Source organism: Schistocerca serialis, chromosome 11, assembly GCF_023864345.2.
Source record: "Schistocerca serialis cubense isolate TAMUIC-IGC-003099 chromosome 11, iqSchSeri2.2, whole genome shotgun sequence".
NCBI lineage: Eukaryota > Metazoa > Arthropoda > Insecta > Orthoptera > Acrididae > Schistocerca > Schistocerca serialis.
The window spans coordinates 47,379,422-47,403,729 of NC_064648.1; the positions used below are offsets into that span (position 1 = coordinate 47,379,422).

At 40.7% G+C, this 24,308-nt stretch overlaps 1 protein-coding gene across 6 annotated transcripts in view; it reads left to right on the forward strand.

Annotated features, from left to right (window-relative positions):
• The window catches only part of LOC126427243 (zinc finger protein 492-like), an 87,756-nt gene that overhangs the window by 9,707 nt on the left and 53,741 nt on the right, over positions 1 to 24,308 (forward strand). For 3 of the 6 annotated variants that reach the window (XM_050089487.1, XM_050089483.1, XM_050089488.1), the window contains exons 4-5: positions 3,858 to 3,950; positions 5,478 to 5,570. In XM_050089487.1, the coding sequence (XP_049945444.1) occupies positions 3,858 to 3,950; positions 5,478 to 5,570 (186 nt within the window). The remainder of the gene's footprint in view (positions 1 to 3,857; positions 3,951 to 5,477; positions 5,571 to 24,308) is intronic. The other 3 variants (XM_050089484.1, XM_050089485.1, XM_050089486.1) reach the window with 3 other exon arrangements.

A 24,308-nucleotide genomic window follows, 5' to 3' on the forward strand; every position in this document is an offset into this window, starting at 1 on the left:
TTCAGTCTGAATTCTGCCAAAACTAGGTGGTGGTCACTTCCAACGTCCGCTCCTCTTCTGTTTCTGACATCTAACGGAGAGTGTTGGAACTTGCAGCTTATGACTATGTGGTCTATTTGATTTTCGGTAACATGGTCTGAAGAAGATCACGTTTTCTTATGGCAGTTACGATGTGGAAACAATGTGCCTCCAATGACTAGGTCATGTTCAGTGCATGTGTCTATCAGCAGTTCACCATTTACATTCCTTATCCCAGTACTGTACACACCCATGATATGTTCAGGCCCTTCATTTTCTGAACCAACTTTTGTGTTCAAGTCACCCATTAAAGTTTTTAGGCCCCTAGAATTTGTTTGTCTAAGGGCTCCGTTAAGCTCTGTATAAAATGCATCTTTTAATTCTCCTTTAGCTATTTTATTAGGTGTCTAGCATTGAATTACAGTGACATATCACACATTTGTTTTAAAGCATGTGGTTATTATCCATTCTGAGACTGGTTTCCACTCCAGTAAGCTCTTCTTGCTGCTTTTAGATAGTAAGAGCCCTACACCATTCCTACACATCACGTCCTCACCTGTCTGACCTGCGTACAGCAGCAGTCCACCAATTTGTGTTTGTAACTCCCCAGATTCTGGCCACCTTATTTCACTTAGTCCCAATATATCTAGTCGGTAGTTCTCCATCTGGTTTTCAACCTCTCTTAGCCTCCTTGCCTCTCTCAACATTCTTACATTCCAAAAACCAATACGGGTTTTCCTTTTCAGCCAAAGGTCATATCCTTAAGATCCATCCAGCTGTTTCTCCTGTTAGTTTCTGTGATGTGTGTTTTTTGTTGGTGTGGGTTATCAGCCCACAGCACCTGAGTGTCCAGGTGGGGCTGCCACCTCATGGCCTGGACACCTGCCAAGGTTTTATTTCAGGACATTACCCCCTAGATAGCTTGTCTTCAGCACAACTAAAGAATGCTGTCCATGCCTTTGCAGTAAGGCCTATGTGCATCAATGTTGTCATGGTTTCCAAGGATCTTCTGCTGTCCACATTAGGGGGCTGTGCCTGCTGCCACACAATCACAGGGAGGAAAAGGAAAGAAAGGGAGAGTATAGGATGGGCCACGATAGAATAGGACAGGACACTAGGCGGGACATTGTGAGAGACACTTCATCTGGATCCTCTATGGAGATCTGTCCAGCTTGGGAGGCCCTGCTTGTAGTTACACTACTGCTGGTATAGCCCTCCACTTCATTGGATCACACAAACCTCTCGCCCACGTGGATGGTGTTTCATTAAGGTGGTGTCTCCTGAGGGGGAGACCATTTATGAGATATAAGGGATTTATGAATATTTCATTCTGGCATTTTTACTGGCATGTGCGTGGGTATGGAGACCTTTACTAACATTCCATTTACTTGACATTGGAGATAAATAGCAATTTCTCAGAGGTTCAAAGAATAATTCAATATGTTATCTAAATTTAATATGCAGCATAATATGACCTAACACAAATCAAATGCAAATTCATAGTGACCCCCTATGTTTGTTTGCAAACTTTAAGAATTTCTTGCAGTAATTTAACTTATACTGAAATATCACAATAACTATGACCTTTCTTGAAGTGATAGGGAATTAATCAGAAAGTTGACAAATGAAGCTATAAGATGTGCGAGAAAGATTACAGATCAACCAGATGTGCAGCTGACAGGTAATGTGCCAAGCAGGCCTGACATTACCTTTGCCTGCTGATATCATCCATGCTAGCAACTATGCACCCCTCCACTCGATCCATACTGAATTGTCAAAAGTCACAACTAATTTTAAATGCACTATAAACAACTTCTTCTTTTGTGCATTGAGTATTAGGCCTTCACTCTTCCTTGGCCTTCCCCGGCTTCGTCAACCTACTGGGCTATAATCTCTGATGTTGTAATATTGTCTGTCACTGTTCATTGTGTCAAGATATCGACTCAGTTTTCCTCTTTGTCATCAATTTTGTTTTTTGTGTTAAGCATTTTAAATTCTATCATAATGTCTTCTCTCATACAGCCATTTGTGGGTGTAAAGAATTCCATTGCACTGCCTGGATCTTACTGCCTTGTCATTTGTAAATGACTAATGACTCGCCTCCACGGGGTAATGTGGGGATGGTCATCATTTTCTATAACTTCCTTCATGTTATTTTCTCTGTCTTTTTTTCTGAAGTACCTGTTTGCTTTTACATGTAGTTTCCAAATTTTGTTACTTTCTTACCTGTATCTTTGTCATGTTTATATGTGATATCACATTTCAGATAGTTAAAATAGCTGACCTGTTGTACTGCTGTATTGCTCAGCACTGTTTTTAGATTTAAAGGGGTCCCATCCTATAAAAATCATACTTTACTTTTGTTCTCACCTTGGTAATGGCTAAGGAACCAACCCTGACAGAGAACTGGCAGGTCTGAAGCCCATAAGCTGACAGCTACACCATCAGACTCAAACTGCATGGCACTTGTTATATGATCAGAACATTTTCACACAGCAAGTGTTCCATGCAAGGCTTGAAATTCTGCCAGTTATATTATACAGGATGTATTCACTCTGGGAAAACTGGGAAATCCTGGAATTTTTTCATCTGAGGAAACCTAGGAATTTTTTAGGACTATGGAAATATTTCATTGTTTTAGTTCTCAGTTAAAATTTTGTAATTAAAGCTGGTAAGAACTGATGCTCTAACAAAGGATTTTACAGCATCCTGCTGCAGCAGAATAATACTGTAGCAATAAAACATAAACAAGAGGATAAAACCAAAATAAAACATTGCAAAGGAAATGTGCCATTTACAACAACAACAACAACAACAACAACACAAACACAGTGTACACACAAGTGTCTGCCAACAGCAAAATGCGTCAAAAGCTTTGGGATGAAGACTATGCAACATAATAACAAACAGCTTCCAATCAGTGTGACTGTTAGGTTCGCGTGAGTGGTTGCGAGTGGGCTCATGCACATGCTCAGTTTATTCATGTAGGAGCAGTACCTTTTCCTGCTTCTAGCTACTTGAAAAGTTTTTCTGGCACACCGAAGCTGCCAGGGTGATTTTACTGTTTCTTCTTCATTTACAGCTCTCACATTAAATGGAAACAAAATGAATTTCTTTGGTCAGGAGCTATGAAATGAATTACAATGCATTCACATAATAATGGAAGTCTAAAATATCATATTGATTTTAGTTTCCTCATTTTATTTTATTTCAGCATTTTGGCAGTCAAATATTAATCACTTTGCAGAACAGTGAAGTTGTTTTTGTTGGTTTGCTAAAGAAATTTTGGCTTTTATTGATCCTTTCCACAGAGGCAGTCAATTTATTTGAAACTAAATGTTTCATTCCACACTGTTGGCTACTTTCAGCTGTTCACTGTAATTAAAGAGCATTTTTTCATCTTCTTGACAAAGTAAACTGCCAACAGGAACCAAAGTCTAGACCATAGCAAAAGTTGTCTTAAGCATATATAAACAGTCCAGGGAGCAATCCAAATCATGAAGTGTAATGCATGCAAGTTAAGAAACGTAGAACCTTTGCCTGCCTTCTACAGGCAAGTGCTCTACTGATAGTGCACCTGCCTGTGAAAGGGAAAGGTCTTACTTTTGAGTAAGAGTCCTGCACACAGTGTTAATCTACCAGGGAGTTTAAAATCAATGCACACTCCGCTGCAGAATGAAAATTTATTCTATTTGAATGATTACTGCTTTTTTAGCAATGTAATTTTCTGTGTGAGGTGTGGTTGAAGACAAACCTCTCCATCACTCTTAATAGTTACACAGTTGTTACAAAGTTTTATATGCAAACTTTAAATGGGTAAAATTATTCTCCTTTTTCAGTTACTTCAAGATCCATTAAAAATTGAGGCTCCATTTTACAACACAAAGGAAGATCCAGGACTGAAATTGAATGTGAGTCTCTCTGAACATAGTGTAAGTTTTCAAATCAGTGTTGTTTTATGCTTGAGGTACAGCAAGACAATCATGGAATGTAATTGCTGCATATAGTTAAAAAATCATAGATCGAGAGCCATTCTAACCTACAATATCAGTAATTTTTAGTATTTTTGTAGAGTTACCATGACTCATTATCCGTGTGCGTTATATGTTATCCGTGGTGGTGGTGGTGGTGGTGGTGGTGGTGGTGGTATGTCAAAAGACTGCTTTGAACCCAGCTCTCCAAGCTACTCTATCCTGTGTAACCCTGTTCATTATAGAACAACTAATGCAACCTACATTCATCTGAATCCTGAATCCTTCTTACTGTACTTATCTCTGGATCTCCCTTTACAAGTTTTAGCCCACCTCCTCCCCTCCATCACCTGCCTACACCTCCTTCCAGTACTAAATTGGTAATCCCTTAATGTCTCAGAATGCATCCTATCAACCAATCCCTTTTTTAGTCAAGTTGTCCCTTAAATTTTTTTCTCCCCAATATGAGTCAGTACATCTTCATTAGTTCTGTGATCTACTAATCTGATCTTCATTCTTCTGTTGTACCACATTTCAAAAGCTCATATTCTCTTCTTGTCTAAACAGTTTGTCACCCCTCTTTCACTTCCATACATGGCTACGCTCCAGATAAATACCTTCAGAAAAGACTTTCTAACACTTGTGTGTGTGTTCAATGTTAACAAATATTTCTTCTTGAGAAACGCTTTTCTTGCCATTCTCAGTTATTTTGCTACCAAAATAGCAAAACTTGTCTACTACTTTAAGTATATCGTTTCCTAATCTAACTCCTCCTAACCTTTGACCAGTACAGCACGGCATCATTTGGATATACACAGATAAGGCAAACATTACAGCTACTGCCCACCATGAGAGTGAATGCGCAGTGCTGTGGACACAGGACTACTAAAGGAAACATTTGCCTTGGGTATCATTGAACCTCTAGTAGTAACCAAATGCATTACGATTACTGTGGATTGTGTGAACATGGTTCCTTTGATGCTTTGTTTTTCCTAATGGTAATCACATATTTCCAGCTGGATAATTGTCGATTTCACAAGGCCAGAATCATGCCGCAGTGGTTTGAGTATTACAGTGAATGCACATTCATAACTTGCCCATCACATCCAACTGATGTGCATCTGTGGAACACATGCCAATCTGAACCCACAAACCAACAGCCAGTAATTCAAGGGATTTGCATGAGCTAAATTCTAGCACATCTAGTGCCATATACCTGCAGAAACCTACCAAGAAATTGTCAAATCTTTGCTATCCAGAAATACTGCTGTAGTGTGTTGCAGATATGGATCCACACACTACAAAACAGATGGTTTGATGAGTTTGCTCAACAGTGTATGGTACTAAAATATCTGATCAGAAAATTAGCTTTATTAAATTACTCTTTGAATAAGAGATGAGTCACTGAAAAGTGTGATCATCTTCATAATGAAATATTGAGAGCTATGTTGTATGTACATAATCAGAGGTTTTGTTTTCTTTTGTCAGTATCTGGAAGACCCATTTATAGCCTCGGGGTCCACTGATCATATTAAGGAGGATTCAGTACTAAATTTAGGATCAGAAGAAATTGAGACTTTTGTAAGTATTCACATTTTACAGATGGATTGCATATGAAGTAAAAATATGTCATTTGGTAACTGTGGAATACAAAGAATGCATTACAGTGAAATTAGCATCGTTTATACCCCTTAGAAGTTTTGTAGTATTGTATTATTCCACTTCGGTTATTTGCTGACTGTTATGAGTAGAATTTCAACAGAGCTGTAACAATATATGTAATCATATTTTCACTGTCACTGGTTGATATCAGTTACAGTAAGATCATGATAATTTGGCACACTCTAATCCAGCGGACCCAATAGTCCAACATGCGTCTGGTATTTTGCCATGGCGTGACACCTTTTCAGCAATAATTGTTTGCCTAACTGTGTGATTATAGTCTTGCCAAGATAAGCCAGTTGCATTATTGGCTTTGTCAGTATCAGTGATTCTTCATTCACTAAACCTAAGTTTACAGTACTTATGTTTGCATCAGTGCTGTGGTATTTTAATTATTTAATGAAGTCATTGTGCTGTGTTAATATTCAGCTACTTGTATGACTGTCAGTTAGACTACATCGCAGTAAAATGTTTGTATGTACAGTGAAAAATTTCCAAACAGAGCAAAAGTGCACCTAAAGCAGCAAAACACAAACGTGATGTTGACAAGCCACAAAAAACTGGTCATCATAAGCAGACTGGAAAAAGTGAGAACCAAAACAGTATTATGAGTGAACTATGGTCTAAAATGATTGAAGAAACAGAGATGGAAAGCAATTTAAATGATGAGTAGTTTACAGCTGATCGCTCTGAAATTGTACAAATGATAAATTCTGTGTCTACCAATGAAGTGAGTGCTTTTTCAGTTGAAATTAAAATGGATTGACATAGGTAGAAATTCAGTTACCGAAGGAGAGTGGATGATGTGATATTATAAAAGTGTTTTGAAGTCACAGGAGGCACCAGAAGTTGACAGTGATTATGGCAAAATGTCTGCAACTAACGTATCTGGGATTAACACTATGGAAGCCTTAGACACTTTAGTGAGATTCACTAATTGAAGACAATAATATGGTGCCTCTGAAGTTGTGAATCTGAACATCAAGCAAAATAATTGTTGTCAAAAAAGGGCTCAATCCAAGAAACAATTTGGAATTTTTGTAATGTTCAGGGTGCTCTGAAGATAATTTCAGCTAAACCATCGGTGGTAGACACCAGTCTGGCATATTCCATGCCTGTGAGGCTGTCAGATATCTGTACTGTGTCTAAGACAGTGATTACAACTAAACTGCACCACATTATTGACTATAATCTTTATTAATTAGCTTCTTGATATCCTCAAATCAGTGGTCCTTATTGTATTTTGTAACTAGCATACAAAACTTTATTTATGCACAGTATATCGAACTTCTCTTAAACTTTGAGCCTTAAACTGTTGTGTTAGAGCAATGTACTATTTGACTTTTAATTCAATTTTATATGTATTGGAAAGTAGTTCTTTTTCTGATAAAGGCTGAGGCCAAAAGCTTAAGTGTAAATCTCTTTTAATTTTGCCTGTTGGCAACTTAACATGTTATCTTTGCGTTAGTAGCAATCTATCTTTTTCTAGAGTTTTGATATTCCTATTAGAAGTTTCACATTGTTTGAAGAAGACTATGCATTTCAGTATCTTCGATTAATGTGTTGTAAGCAAATTCATTGGGCTCTTACCTGGTCAGTGAGTCTCTGTATTTGTGAGTTTGTGGTAAAAGATTTCCACGCAGGGAAAATTATTAAATGTGCTAATATGTACACAGATGAGTCACAGTGAACTGGGGAAATAGTGATTGTCATATAAATTTTGAATTATATAGTTTAGCCTCATGTCACACACCTGGTATCATTAACAGGTTTAAGCTATAATCAGATGAACTGTGCAAAACAGAAATACAGAGGCAGTAAACTACTATAGTGTGTTTAAAAGAAGTTGCAACTTTTGGAAATTTGGTGAAGAAAGAGTGCAGGGAAGCATAGTTTCCAAGGGGTAGCAACAACACAATGCCTATCTTAGGTTATGACCTATAGTCAGCTGCCAAGCAAACATTCTTTGGCCGTAAAGAAATACAATACTAAACGGAGCAGTTACATCAATGAATTTTTCATATGTACTCACATTTACAGTGTAGTTAAGTGAAACCAAGGGAAGAATCATCGCTGTCTCCCTCAGAACTGGAACTGGCACTGGAGCTGACTGAACTGACTCTCTGTTCCATCTGTTCCATCTGTTCTTTCAGCAGTCCATAAATCCATGTCTCTTCAATTACCTTCTTTGAATGTCTGACAACTCAGTATCATTACTGTGGGGTAAAGTTTGCAATGGCTCTTTTTTTCTGCATTTCAACCTCAATGAGCCCAAACTTCTTTGTGTCTCCTGCCACAGTACCTGTCACCTGGGCCCATATATGCTCAGCTGGATTCAAATGAGCATGATATGGAAGAAGCCTTGATTGCATTATGCTCTTTAATGTTAACTGGTTTGTTGACTTTGTATTGCGGAGGTTTTGGCTTCTACAGTGCAAGATCCATTAACTATGGTTTATTCGTGCCAAATTCAACTTTATCTGATAGAATGTTTCTTTGTGCACAGAGCAAAATATTTAGTTTTCGCCTCCTCGTTGTTAGAGCGTGATCCACCACAGCAGAGTGGTATGGCACATTGTCCATTATTATTATCAAATTCAGATGAACATTTCACAGCAGAACATCTGAAAACATACAACTCTATACTGCACTGCATATTATATTAACATACAATGTGTATTACCAAATATGTTATTACGATGCAGTAAATGTAACCCTCTGGGAGGATTTAAGTAAAACTGACCATGAGTTACCTAATGGGTTTGTCTTATTGAACCTGAATTCAGTGCTACGGAGGAAACCAGAAAGCTAAAGATTGAAATTTGGAAATTTTTTCAAGAAACAAAGTTTGCTTAAATGAAATAAAAATTGTCACCAGCCTAATTAGGCATACTAATGTTGTACATTACTTTTATATAATCTGTATAGAGTTGTGATCAAGGAAAGCTACTATTACTTCTTACCCAATGAAGTGCAGTGAACTCTACTATAATCAGACAAGTGGTACAGTGGTGCTAGCAGTTATAAATAGTATATGTAAGTTCTCATAGAAACAGTTAACAGCTTATTTCTTCTCAATAGTAATTACTTCATTATATATGAATTATGTGATCACCAAAATTTATGAAAGTCAAAATTAAACCAGAAATGGACATGGACTTAGTCCTATTTCAACATTTACTTTCCAAATAGTACAAATATAATTAAGTCACTTGCAATAGGATTTTTCACTCATTAAGAAGTAATATTGTTTCTACTTTTATGGATAAGGGCAATTACAGTAATTTTATCTTCAATAAACAAAATTGTTGGTGGGGGCTCTCAAATTGTTCCCCCCTCCCGGGGGCTAGCCACTCTTTGGCAGGTTCATACTTGGCTACCACGGAGCCCCAGCCTTTGGCAGCCCTTTTTACCTTCTGTGCTACATGTCTATCCTCTTGCTATTCTTTTTCCTCTGCCTTGGGGAACATGTCTGGGGTATTATGGGGAATGTTCTGCATTCTGTTGCTGACCTGCAAACAGTCTCAACTTTCTTTGTGGCTCCTTTTTCCTTTCTTTGTGGCTCCTTTTTCCTTTCTTTGTTTCCTTTCACCTCCCATTCCTCTGCTTCGGTGTTTGAGGATTCTCTCTTTTCTTCTGCTTCTTCTTCTTCTTCTTCTTCTTCCCTGTGCACTCCTGAAGGCTAGACCACATGTCTAACATGTAAAAGGTGACTGTGTAACACGTAATTCCCAGCCGCAGGTCAACAGGTAGGGTTCACATGTATCCCCTGATACAAGCCAAGCCCAGGGAGGGGTGACTGACTGAGCTGTAACCTCCCGTTGGTCCCTCTGTCATGTGTTCGGGAGGTGTGACCTGAGATGTGAACAATCACCTAAGGCGGGTGTGCCCCTTTGTGTAGGAGCCCCCCAGTAGGAGCACGCCATTGGAGATGCTGCAATCATGGGGGATTTCCTCGCGATGAGTCACTCATCCTCTTCATCAATGTCAACGAAACGAAAACGTTATTAGGGTTCTGATTTGAAGACCCTTCCCACTGCACAGCGGTTCCTTGTTGTATCACATACTGAAGATGGTCAGTCCTTCACCACAGTTAATCTGTTTATTATTTAGGAAGGTGTTGCCATTGTTAGCCCTTTGTAATCCTGCTCTCATTTACAGAATGGCTCTTTGCTTTTGGAGACGGCTTCTGATGCTCAAGCACAACTACTTCTTGCTGCCTTACTTCACCACGGCTACACTGTTCATGTCACGGCACATAGAACTTTGATTTCCTCCTGTGGTGTAGTTTACACCGGGCTTCTTGACGGTCTGATCAAGGCTGAAATACAATCTTACCTCTCCGATCAGGGCATCATTGTCATTCATCATGTCATGAAAAAGGTCGATTCTTCTTTGGAGCCCACCCGCACTCTTTTCCTCACCTATTATAGGGTGGTGCTGCCATCCAAGATTAAAGCCAGCTGAAATCATCACAGTCCAGCCATACCTTCTGAATCCGATGCATTGTTATCAGTGTCATTGGTTCAATCACACTAGAACATCTTTTCGACACCCAGCCATATGTGTAACCTGTGGCAGGGGTGCACACAAGAGCGAATGTCTACCTCTTCCTCCCTGCTGTATCAACTGCAGTGGTGACCATGCCGCCTCCTCCCAGGATTGTTCTGTGTATTTCGACGAGCAGGCTGTTCAAGAGATTCAGGTAAAGGAAAAAGTGCCTTACCCAGTAGCTTGCTGGCTAGCCACAAGCTCTGTGTTCATCTGTCAGGCACTTATAGTTCAGTTCTTGTTACCCCTCCCTCCATGAAGGACATGGTTACACAGATATGCAACCTCAAATTTGGCTCTGAGGTTGTGAAGTTGCCCAGTGTCAAGGTAGCATCATTGACCCCAGTCCTGCTGTGCAACAAACTATCAGACTCTCACCTCATGAGGCGAAGCTACCCACTACACAACTGACAGGCAGGAAGGCCAGAAGGAGTACTCGTGGGAAGACTTCGTCCATCCCTCCAGCCAACTAACACCCAAGTCTTCCTTTAAGCAGAAGTGCTCAAAGAAGTCCGCTAAAGACAATCGGTCTGCCCCTTCACCAACTCGAAGATCCTGTTTGACGTGGTCGCTTAGCCCGGCTGGCCTTTGTCTCGCTGGTGCACACCACCATTTGTTTTTTGGCATTGGACTCCACCAACCAACCGCACAAGCACTCCGATGCTTTTGTACACCCCTTGGAGCAGGATCCTCCTGCTTCTGAGCCCTGTAGTAGCGACCTTCCACCGGCTGTCCCTCCGCAGACATTCTCTTCCTCCTCATGACTGCCCTCCTGTGGAACATTCATGGCCTGCGGTCCCACAGAGGATTTATGTCTGCTTCTAGCATCACAGCAACCCCTTTTGCTTTCTGGTGACTTTAATGCATATCACCCCCTCTGCGGTTCTCCCAGGGTCTGCCTGAGAGGAGCCCTCTTGGCTAACATTCCTAACCAATTCTACCTCTTCTGCCTTAACACTGGTGCACCCACTTTCCTTTCTGACTCCTTGCACCCCTATTCCTATTTGGAACTATCCTTGTGCACTGCCTAGAGTGCCCCTCATCTTGAGTGGTCCATTCTTTCTGACGCCTACTTGAGAGACCACTTCCCGTGTGCTCTCCGTCTGCTGACTCCTACCCCATCCACATGCATACCTAAATGGCAGCTTACTAAGGCTGACTGGCAGCTTTACTCCTCCCTGGCGACCTTCGCAGAACAAGATTTCCTCAGTTGTGGTGACCAGGTGGACTACCTCACAAACGTTATCCTTACTTCTGCAGAACGTTCCATTCCTCGCACTTCATCTTCACCACATCGTGTCCCAGTCCTATGGTGTACTGAGGCATGCCGTGACGCAATTCACGCGTGGAGATGTGCTCTCCGTGTTTTTAACCACCGACCTACGCTGGAAAACTGCATTCATTATAAACACATGCGTGTGAAGTGTTGTCGTTCTTTGGTATAGCAAAAGAGCTAGTTGGATTTCGTTCACTAGTTCTTTTACCAGTTCCACACCTTCCTCTGTTGTGTGGGCAAACCTTCAATGGCTCTCTGGAACCAAGATCCATTTCCCCATTTGCAGCCTGACAGTAGGTGGATTGTGGATCCTGTTGCTATCTCCAACACCTTGGGCCGCCATTTTGCATAAGTTTCAAGCTCTTTCCACTATCACCCTGCCTTTATCCATAGGAAACGACTGAAGGTGCTTGGGGCGGTACCCTTCTCTTCTCCCAATAGTGAGTGTTACAATGCCACCTTCACTATGAGGGACCTAGATCCTCCATCCCAAGGCCAGATGCTATCCACATTCAGATGTTGCAGCTCTGCTCTCTTGCAGCAAGCACTTCGTGCTTAACACATACAACCGCATCTGGGCTGAGGGCACATTTCCTGGATGGTAGCGTGAAGCCATAGTCATACCCATACCTACGCCCAGTAAGGACAAAAACCTTTCTTCCAGCTACCACCCCATCTCTCTTACCAGCTGCGTTTGCAAAGTGATGGAATGTATGATTCGTGCCCGGCTGGTGTAGGGGCTCAAACTCGCCATTTACTCACAAATGCACTGTGTGGATTTAGAGCGCAGCATTTTGCAGTTGACCATCTCGTTACTTTGTCCACCCATGTCATGAATGGTTTTCTGCAGAAATCCCAGACTGTGGCAGTGTTCTTCGATTTACAGAAGGCCTACGAGACCTGCTGGAGAACTGTTATCCTCCGTACTCTTTACACGTGGGGCTTCCGTGGATGCCTACCCTGTTTTCTTCGAGCATTTTTACAAGACCAAATATTCAAGATGTGTGTGGGTTCTGCTTTGTCAGATACCATTCAGGAAAATGATGTGCCTCAGGGTTCCGTCCTGAGCGTCATCCTCTTTGCTATCGCCATTACCCCTATTGTGGCCTATCTCCCACTGGGTGTCTCCGGCTCCCTTTTTGTCTATGATTTTACCATCTATCGCAGGTCTCCATGGACCTGTCTCACTGAGTGGCGTGTTCAGCAAGGTCTTGATTGTCTTTACTCCTGGAACATCAACAGTGGCTTTCGCTTTTCTAATCACAAAACCATCTGTTTGAATTTCTGGTGGCGCAAATGGTTTCCCCCACCATCTCAACATCTTGGACCTGTTGCCCTTCTGTTTGTTGACACTACAAAATTCCTGGGTCTCATGATCGATAGGAAACACTCTTGGTCCTCCCATGTCTCTTACTTGGCAGCCCGCTTTACACAGTCCCTCAGTGTCCTCCGTGTCCTCAATGGTACTTCCTGTGGTGCTGATCAAACTACCCTCCTGCGTTTGTACTGGTCCCTTGTCCATTCGAAACACAACTATGGGTGCTTTGTTTATGCATCTGCTCGCCAATCCCTTTTATGCCGTCTCAACACTATCCACCATAATGACATCCATTTGGCCACAGATGCATTTTACACCAGCCCAGTTGAGAGTCTGTGTACTGAACTACCACTATCCTACTGCTGTGACTTTCTCCTCAGCAGGTATGCATGCCATTTGGCTGCCATGTGTGGCCACCCTTCCAATGCCTCCTTCTTTGATGGCTCCTTAGACCATTAGTATGGGGCTTGTCCCTCTTCCCTGTTACCTCCTAGCATCTGCTTTTGCCACTTGCTACAGTGGCTTAACTTCATGCTACCTTCAGTTTTCCCTGTGGGCGTGAACCCTTCACCACCTTGGGTTCGTGAAGCAGCCCATGTTAACCTTGGCCTTAATTCACTTCCTAAGGACACTACTCTAGCCTCACTCTGTCGCCTCCAGTTTCAAGACCTTCGCATGGAACTTAGCTATAGTACCTTTGTATACACTGATGGCTCACATACTGACTGTAGGGTCAGGTGTGCATTCGCTATTGGCGCCCGTGTCTTTTGATATCTGCTTCCAGCCCACTCCTCAGTATTTACAGCCAAGCTTTTTACCTTGTATCAGGCTGTGGAGTACATCCGGTGACACAGCCTTCCCGATTGTATCCTCTGTTCTGACTCACTCAGCACCCTCCAAAGTCTCTGTGCACTGTACACCACTCATCCCTTAGTGCAGCAGGTCGAGTAAATCTGTCATTTGCTCACTCTTCTTGGAGCCAATGTCATGTTTCTGTGGGTCCCCGATCATGTCGTTCTGCCAGGAAACGATGCCGCTGATGCTGCTGCCAAGGCTGCAGTCTTCTTACTTCAGCCTGTGAGCACCTCTATTCCCTCTGATGATCTCTGCATTGCTGTGTGTCAGGTGGTGATGTCCCTTTGGCTTCGCCAAGGGTCCTCCCTTCACAGGAATAAGCTTTGGCTTTTTAAGCCTCTCCCGATGCCTTGGACGAGTCATTTTCTTGGATTGTCCATAATGTTCTTCAAACCACTCATGAACAATTGTAGTCTGGTGACCAGGCTACGGTTTTGTAGTCACCTAGGGTACAACCAATTTTCTCATAAGCCCAGGGAGCCACTGCAGGCAATGTCGTGCTGTTGGTAAAGGCACTCACAGTGGTTGTCTGCTGCCATGGTCCATTAATACCAAATTTTGCTGCTCTGTCCTAACAGATATGTCTGCTGTACATCTCACATTGATTTATGTGGTTATTTCGTGCAGTGTTGTTTGACTGCTAGCACCAACAGTACACAAACATAGCTGCTCTCATTTGTTAAGTGAAGGTTGATGGCCATAGTGATAGGTAATGTAAGTAATTTGGTGTTTTCATCATACCCTTTACACCATATGTCTTGGAATATGTAATTCCCTAATGATTTCCAAAATGGAATGTCCTAAGCATCTAGCTCCAACTACCATTCCGCATTCAAAATCTGTTAATTCTCAGTGTGGGGTCATAATCACTATGGAAACCTCTTCACGTGAATCATCCGAGAACAAATGACAACTCTGCCAAGCACCTTCAGTTTACGTGTTGTGTATGTGATAATACCACCATCTTTACAAGTGAATATCACTGTCCCATGACTTTTATCACCTCACTATGTATGTTCTTCAATGAGTTACCCAATAATTCAACTAAACATACTCAGAGGTTCCCACAATATAAACATATTTATCCTCTGACTGTAGGAACTGAAGGCTACAGTTAAATACATAAAAGTATAAAGTTGATAACTTCTAGACAACAAATATAACATTAACTCTTAGTGCTCAACCAATGGGGTAGCCTAGACTGCCATATTTGGTCATTTTATTATTTCTATGCGCATACTTCAGAAAATGTAGTTTAATTGATGCACCACATTAATGAATGCCCCAAACCGTTCTTTTTGTAGTGATGTGTTGAGCAAAAATATTATGACATATAATGTCGGCAGATAAAATGATTACCTGTTTTCCAAGTTAAAAGTGAAGGTTGCTTCATTATTGTGGGGAGGGGGTGAAGAATTTATGTTGATCCCACCAGTAATATTTTGAGAAGTATGATGAATGATATACTGGGTGATCAAAAATTCAGTACAAATTTGAAAACTGAATAAATCACGGAGTAATGTAGATAGAGAGGTACAAATTGACACACATGCTTGGAATGACATAGGGTTTTATTAGAACCAAAAAATACAAACGTTCAAAAAAAGTCCGACAGATGGAACTTCATCTGATCAGAATAGCAATAATTAGCATAACAAAATAAGACAAAGCAAAGATGATGTTCTTTACAGGAAATGGTCAATATGTCCACCATCATTCCTCAACAGTAGCTGTAGTCTAGGAATAATGTTGTGAACAGCATTGTAAAGCATGTCCGGAGTTATGGTGGGGCATTGGCATCGGATGTTGTCTTTCAGCATCCCTAGAGATGTCAGTCGATCACGATACACTTGAGACTTCAGGTAACCCCAAAGGCAATAATTGCATGGACTGAGGTCTGGACCTGGGAGGCCAAGCATGACGAAAGTGGCAGCTGAGCACACAATCATCACCAAACGACGCGCGCAAGAGATCTTTCACGCATCTAGCAATACTTTTTTTTTTCTTGGTTCTAATAAAACCCCATGTCATTCCAAGCATGTGTGTCAATTTTTACCTCTCTATCTACATTATTCTGTGGTTTATGAAGTTTTCAAATTTATACTGACTTTTTGATCACCCAGTACTTCAGACAGGAGAGAAGTAAACACTGGAACACTCTGGATTGCATCTTCAGATTAGACTATCCTTGCAGGATATGTGTACATTGTCAAATGTCTGGTGTGGTGGCACTGAAGGTAGTTTATCTCCCATGGTCTAATTTAGACTCCAGTGACTTCATTCCACACTATAGTGAAGTTTTTAAGAATTGTCTGCATAATGTCTCAGAAGAGAAATTTAAAGTGTTTGTCAAGTTATGTTTTTCTTTATATAACTAGATTTAATAGGACTACTGTGAATGGTATCTTTTTTAATAATGTGAATAAATATGATCTGCAGTATCAATAAATGTAATGTAATTCATGGGCATATTTTAATTTTCAACATAACACTGAAAAACAGTGAATACAGACAAAATAAAGAGTATATTGTACTTCAAAAATAAGATTTCAACTTTGCTAGTATGCAGGGTGAGATGACAAGGAGATGCCAATCCCAAGTCTACCCAGAATGGGCAAATTTAGCGAGCTGTGGTGTTAGCTGAGATATAGCAGAGAATGTGGCGAATTTTCTGACTTCACTAATTTTTAATGTTTATAGCTGCTGAATTATTACACTGACTTTAAGAAATGGAATTACATGTTTTATTCACTTGCATCAGAAAGTGTGTCCAAAGGGGTTTTTAATGGGACAACACGTGTTTAACTTAATCCAAATGTACACAAGATAACAGTACTGCAAACCATTTCCCCACCATTAGGAGAAGAACATTTGTTCTACTGTACCAAATGTAAGCAAACATGTAACTCTGGCACAGTTCATATTTTCATTAATACAGTTGTTTAACAAGTGCTCAGACTGCTGGACCGACAGCATTGTATGCTGAATTTCAAGGGACCTTATGGCAGCAATGGCCTGTGTTGTATAGCACATCATGTCTTCAGGATTTTTGGTTTTACTTGTAGGCTTCTTAATTTAATTTTTGTCACAGATAAAAGACCAGAAGTGTTAAGGTTGGCAAGATGTAGGCCATTTTATATTTCACAAATGATCACTCTAACAATTTCAAAGTTTTCTGTTAAGTATATCTGTAATTACCTTTGTAGAATGGATAGTACATTTGTTGTGGTGGTACTAAATGGATAGCATTGTGGCCAGTGGGCTCTGTTTCCAGTAAGTGCAGCTACATATCTCTTATGAACTGCAGAGACTTGTAGTTACTTAGAACACTGTCAATGAAACAGGTGCACAAGATACAATTCCTCAAAAGGCTGTAACACATATTGACAGACAAAGGTTGTTTATTCACTTCTCTTGGCGAGCATAGCTTTCAGTTGACCAGTAGTGCATGATGTAAACAATAATTTGCTACTAACATTCATTTTAATTGGATTACTCTAGTGAAGTTGTCTTCTCCCTTGACAAATTTTGCCCCTCAGCCACACTTATGCCATTATCAAATTGACAATTTCGCATTGCTTTCAATGAGTCCTGTCAACTGACTTCTTCTTGTAGTCAGGTTGTGCCAAATTTAATTCAGTCATCACTAGTAATCTGATCTAAAATTGCAATCTTCAGCATTCTTCTGTAGTAGTATATTTCAAGTGCTTCTCATCTCTCATCATCAATCACTATTATCATCCATTTTATTACTTATCTTCCATGTTTCACATCTGTAGAAGGCTACACTTCAGAAAAGACTGCCTAACAGATAACTGTTTATTCACTCTTAACAAAAGTTACTTTTTTGGAACTGTATTTTCATGCTATTGCAGGTCTGTATTTTATAGCCTTCCTATTTTGCCCATCATCGGTCAGTTTCCTATACAAACAGCAAAACTCATCTTCTGCAATTAATGACTGTATATCTCTAATTCTGTCAGCATCACATTATTTAATTTGACTTCATTTCGTTACCCTTGTTTCGATTTTGTAGATACTCATCGTATAAGCTCCTTTAAGAAAGTGTCAGTTCCGTTCAGTTTTACTTTCAAGTCTTTTTCTGTCTTTGATAGGATTACAGTGTTATCCAGTGTGACAGTGTAGTTGATGGCAGTGGGATCACTTGCGGAAAAATTCCTGTAGTAGTTGGTGTGAGAGCTGCACCTTCTTTTAGACTGAAGTCAGCTGATAGGTATACCTACTTAAAGGAAGTCCCACAAACTATGGGATCACCTTCAGAGGACATATTTCCAAGTAAAGGAATTACCGTATTTCATCAAAATGTAAGAGGTATTAGATATAAAGTTAGTGCACTGCTTATAGATGTTGACTCTGAAATTATTGGTATATCGGAGCACCACTTAAATAATTTGACAACTCAGAGGCTTCCTTTACAAAGATACAGATTAGCTGGGTGTTTTTCAAGGAGTCCCTTGCAGGGTGGGGGAGTGGCTATATACGTAAAAAAACAGTATTCCATTTGAGTCCATAGACTATCATGGCACTGATCTGACCAGATATTTGAATGTTGCACAGGGACAGTTGAATTGAGTGAAATTAAACTTCTAATTGTTGTTGTTTATAGGTCCCCTAACTCTGATTTCAGAGCACTTCTGCTCAAGCCAGAGAGAGTTCTTGATTCACTTTGTAGGAAGTACCAGAAATTAGTTATGTGTGGTGACTTCAATATAAATTTTGTATATGATGGTGCAAGTAAAAGGATGTTGGTAGATCTCCTAAATTCATTTGATATGATGCAGAGTGCCTTTTTTCCAGCTAGGCTTCAGGGGAACAGTAGCACAGCCATAGACAATATTTTTATTAATTCTTCATTACTAGATGGGAATTCTGTTAACAAAAGTGTGAATGGCCTTTCAGACCATGATGCACAAATTTTAACACTAAAAGGCTTTTGTACTCACACAAATGTCACATATAATTACAAACTATGTAGGAAAGTTAATCCAATAGCAGTAGAGAGTTTTTTAAACCTTGTCAAGGAACAAATGGCAGTATGTTTATGGTGTCGATAACATAGATGATAAATATAATGCTGTTCTTAACACATTTCTCATGCTCTTTGAGAGTTGCTTCCCATTACAACGTTCTGAACAGGGTACTAGCAGTCATAGGCAGCCTGGGTGGCTGACTAGTGGGATAAGGAATTATATCAAAATGTTAGAAGTATTCAGTCAAGCTACAGTAGCCCATTACAAACAATATTTTAAGGTGCTTAAAAATGTTATTAGGAAGACAGAGTATATGGTATGCAAATAGAATACCTGATTCACAGATAAAATTGTCAGTTGTGAAGGATGTGTGTGGTCAGCAGCACAAGGTCGATGATGCAAAGTCAGATCATAGTAAAAATATTTCTGTTATTGACAAATCAGATATATGTACAGCATTTAACAATCATTTTTGAAGCACTGCAGGTGAATTACATAAAAATTTAGTTTCTACGGGGAATCGCATAACTTCCTTGGCAGAATGCCTTTCTGAGATTGATGTCTGAAAATCTCCTCTGTGATACAGACAAGGGAGAGATTGAGTCAATAATTGAATCACTGAAGACTAAGGACTCTCATCGACATGATGGAGTGCCTAACAGAATATCAAAGTACTGTGCTGCAAATGTTAGCCCTGTATTTAGCCATATTTGTAATTTTTCTTTTAGGAATGGTCAGTTTCCGGAACAATTAAAATACTCAGTAGTAAAGCCTCTTTGTAAAAAGGGTGAAAGGTATAATGGAGACATTAGATCTATTTATATGCCATTAGTGTTTGCTAAGGTTATTAAACAGGCTGTGTATGTAAGGATAATTGATCATTTTATATTGCACAATTTGCTATCAAATGTACAGTTCAGCTTTAGAAGTTGTTTAACAATTGAAAATGCTATATTCTCCTTGCTGTTTGAGGCACTGGATAGGTTAAACAACAGGTTTTGAATTTTGAGCATATTTTTTAATTTAACGAAGGCATTTTATTCTGTTGTTCACAAAATATTGCTCCAGAAGTTGGACCATTATGGAATACAGGGAGTAGCTCACTATTGTTTCACCTCTTGCATGAGCAACAGACATCAAAAGGACATTATTCACAATGTTGAGAATGGCTGTGATGTGGGGTCTGACTGGGGTACAGGTTAAGTAGGGGGTGCCCCTGGGATCAGTGTTGGGGCCACTCCTGTTCCTTATTTATATAAATGATATGCCCTCTGCGATGTACAGCGGGGACTTCGTGTGCCCCAGGACCGCTACGGTAGCTGAGAAGGCCCTATGGGAACCCTGAAACGTGATGGCTAACGGGGCTCTGGTGAAGCTGCGATAGGCGTAGCAAGCCAGTAGTGGATAAATCAACTGCTTTTAAAAAGGGAACATGCCTCGGATCAGGGAACGGATTTAAAGGAAACCGACCAAGCAATGGAAAAGGATTACGAGATGGTTTACGACTGGGCACCTTAAACGTAAGGACTCTAACTGGGAAGTTAGAAGAAATTGTAGAAATGATGGAAAGGAGGAAATTGGACATCTTGGGACTTGCTGAGACTAGGTGGAGAGGAGTTGGTGAAAAACCACTAAGTAAAGGATGTAAACTGTACTGGATAGGGAATGAGAGGGGAAGAAATGGAGTGGCAATAGTGGTCAGAGAGGGTCTGCAGGAGGAGGTGGAAGGTATCAATGATCGAATGATAAAAGCCAGAGTACGAGTGAAAGGAAAAAGCATTGAAATCATCCAAGCATATGCCCCACAGGTGGGGTGTACAAAAAAGGAGAAGGAGGAATTTGAAGATGACATGCAAAAGCAGCTAAATGGAGGAAATCAGATTATAATAGGGGACCTCAATGCACATGTTGGCACAGACAGGAAAGGATTCGAGGACATAATGGGATCAGAGGGCTGGGGGAACCGAAATAGAGAAGGAAAATTGTTGCTGGAATTCTGCAAGAGGAATGGGCTGGCGATCGCAAATTCCTGGTACAAGAAGAGAAGTAGTCACAAAATAACTTGGTACAGTGGGGACTGGTCCCAAACTTCAGTAGTAGACTATGTACTAGTGGATAGGCAGGTGATGAGCAGCCTCACAGATGTTAAGCTCATTCCATCTGAGGCCTTAGACAGTGACCATCGGCTGTTGGTAGCCACCCTGAGAGAGAAAAGAGATAGGAGGGCAACAGATACACAGGAGAAAAGATTGAAGACATGGATGCTGAAAGAGGATGAACGGAGGACCCAGTACCAGACACTGATCAGGAAGAAGCTGCCAAAGGAAGATCAGAGAACAGTGGAAGAAGAATGGGGAGATTTTAAGAGGGCTCTAGTTGAGGCAGCTGAGACTGTGTGCGGAAGAACTAGCACAAAGAGGAGAAGTAGGGAAACCCCATGGTGGAACAACATATGTAAAGAGGCAGTACTTCGAAAGAACAAAGCCTTCAGAGAATGGTTCCAGACCCAAACAGAGGAAGCTAGGGTAAAATATAAGGAAAGCAAGAAAGCGGCACAGACCATAGTAAGGGCGGAGAAGAAGAAGTGGATGGAAAAATGGACAAGAATGTTAGAAGAGGACAGTGAAGGGAACAAAAAAGTACTTTACACCATGGTAAGAAATAAGAGGAACAACAGAAGCGAGTGCCTGAGGATCATGGATAATAATGGAAGAGTTGTGGAGGAAATGCATGAGCTCAAAAAGATTTGGAAGGAGTACTTTGAAGATCTGTTGAATGCCGCCAAGCGGGTAACTAACAGCGATGGAGAGCCTAAGGCAGCAGACGATTATAATAGTGGGGAAATTGATGATCTAACTTGGAATGAAGTGGAAGAAGCCATAAAGAGGATGAAAGGGGGCAAGGCACCAGGTTGGGACGAAGTAACAGTGGATATGATACGATCAGCAGGAGAAGTAGGAACCCAGTGGCTATACAGAGTGCTGAGGGTGGTGTGGAAGGAGAACAGAATTCCTGAGGATTGGAAGAAAGGAATTATAGTCCCGATCTTCAAGAAAGGGGATAAAAGGAGATGTGAGAACTACAGAGGAATCACCCTGCTATACCACTGTGGAAAAATCTATGAAAAGATCCTGGAGAAGAGAATAAGAAGCAGTATTGAAAGTAGACTGCAAGAGGAGCAGTACGGTTTCAGACCGGGAAGATCAACAACGGACCTCATATTTGCGGTAAGGCAACTGCAGGAAAGGCACTATGAGTACGGGAAGGACTTAATCATGGCCTTTTTGGATATTGAGAAGGCGTATGACAGTATCTGTTGGGACAAGCTCTGGGATGTGCTGAACGCAAAAGGGATAGATGAAGAGATAACACGAAAAGTCAGAAAAATGTATGAGGGAAGTGAGAGTTGTGTGAAAGTGGGGAGGGAACGTACTGCATGGTTCAAGCTGGAAAATGGGCTGCAACAGGGAAGTGCACTTTCGCCTTTATTGTTTATTATTGTTATGGATGAAATCCTACAGCAAGTATCAGATGCAATTGGAGATCATAAAATGAAAGCAGTGCTTTTTGCCGATGACCTGATGTTATGGGGAAATTGCGAGGAGGAGGTGCAAGAGCAGTTAGATGCATGGGAGGCAATGGCAGCACAATATGGAATGCATTTCTCTGCAAAGAAAAGTGAAATAATCGTCACAACAAGGAAGAAGAATAGGCCAAATGTGGATATAACTTGTGGAGGGGAAAAACTACAAGTGGTAGAGAACTTCAAGTACCTGGGAAGCGTTATTGAAAGTAAGGGGGGAAACGCAATGGAAATAAATGAAAGGTGCAGAAAAGCAGGGCAGTTCTACAAATGCATTAGGGGGCTTATTTGGAGCAAGGAGGTGCCACAGAAATCCAAGAGAATTATATACCGAACCTACTTTGTCCCCATATTGGCATACGGAAGTGAGACATGGGTAATGCACAAAAGCGACAAAAGTAGAATACAGGCTAGTGAAATGAAGTCCCAGAGGAGCAGGTTGGGTGTAACAAGACGAGACAGATTGTGAAATGTGTTTGTGAGGGAAAGACTAAAGGAGGAACCAGTACAGGACAGGATAGAAAAATCAAGACTGCAGTGGTATGGACACATGAAGAGAATGGATGAGGGAAGAATTCCAAAGAGGATGTTTGATCTGCAACTGGAGGGGAAGAGGCCCAGAGGAAGACCAAGAGATAGATGGGTGAAGGGAGTGAAGGAATGTGTGATGAGAAGAGGAGAGAACTGGACGAAGGTGGAAGAGGGGGAATGGTGGAAAGACAGAACACGATGGAGAGGCTTGTGTTCCCGACAGACCCAGCCAGTGGCTGGAAACTGTCCAAGATGATGATGATATGCCCTCTAGTGTTGTGGGTAAGTCTGAAATATTTCTGTTTGCTGATGACACTAGCTTGGTAGTAAAGGATGTTGTGTTCAACATTGGCTTGGTTTCAAGTAGTGCAGTTCTTGACATAAGTTCATGGCTTGTAGAAAATAAACTAATGCTAAATCACAATAAAACTCAATTTTTACCATTTTTAGCACGCAATTCAACAAAACCTGATGTTTTAATTTCACAGAATGGGCTTATGATTAATCAAACTGAACAGTTCAAATTTATAGGTGTTCAGATAGATAATAAACTGTTGTGGAAAGCCCACGTTCAGGATCTTGTTCAAAGACTTAATGCTGCCATTTTTACTATTTGAAAGGTATCTGAAGTAAGTGATTGTTCAACACGAAAATTAGTGTTCTTTGCTTATTTTCATTTGCTTATGTCATATGGTATTATATTTTGGGGTAACGCTTCCCATTCTATAAGTGTATTTTTGGCTTAGAAACAGGCAGTTTGGGCAATAAGTGGTGTAAGTTCACAAACCTCTTGTCGACCCCTGTTCGTGAGTCAGGGTATTTTGACATTGACTGTACTATCATTTCTTGTTAGCAGTATTAGCTTATTCGCAAGAATAAACAACTTTCACTCAGTTAATACTCGGCAGAAATGAAATCTGCATTTGGATCAGACTTCCTTCACTCATGTGGAGAAAGGTGTGCAGTATGCTGCTGCATCCGTTTTCAATAAGTTACCAGTCAAGTTCAAAAATCTTAGCAGTAATCCACCCACTTTCAAATCAAAACTGGAGTTTCCTCATGGGTCACTCCTTCTATTCTGTTGAGGAGTTCCTTGAAAAAGTAAGCTGATTCCTATTGTATTGTTGATTGTGTTTACTTAAACTAATGGACTGACTTTTTTTCTTGGGTTCCTAACATCTGCATCTACATCCATACTCCGCAAGCCACCTGACGGTGTGTGGCGGAGGGTACCTTGAGTACCTCTATCAGTTCTCCCTTCTATTCCAGTCTCATATTGTTCGTGGAAAGGAGGATTGTCGGTATGCCTCTGTTATTATGTGTATGTTGTAATTTCATGTAATGGCATGTTCTATGACCTTGGAGATTTGCTCCTATGGAACATAATGTGTAAATAAATAAATAAATAAATAAAATCGACAAACTGTAGATTTTATTTCTTCTCCCTGAACTTTAATTCACGAACTAAATTTTTCCTTGGTTTCTTTTACTGCTTGCTCAATGTTCATGTATAAAAACATGGGGATAGGCTACAACTTGATCACACTTACTT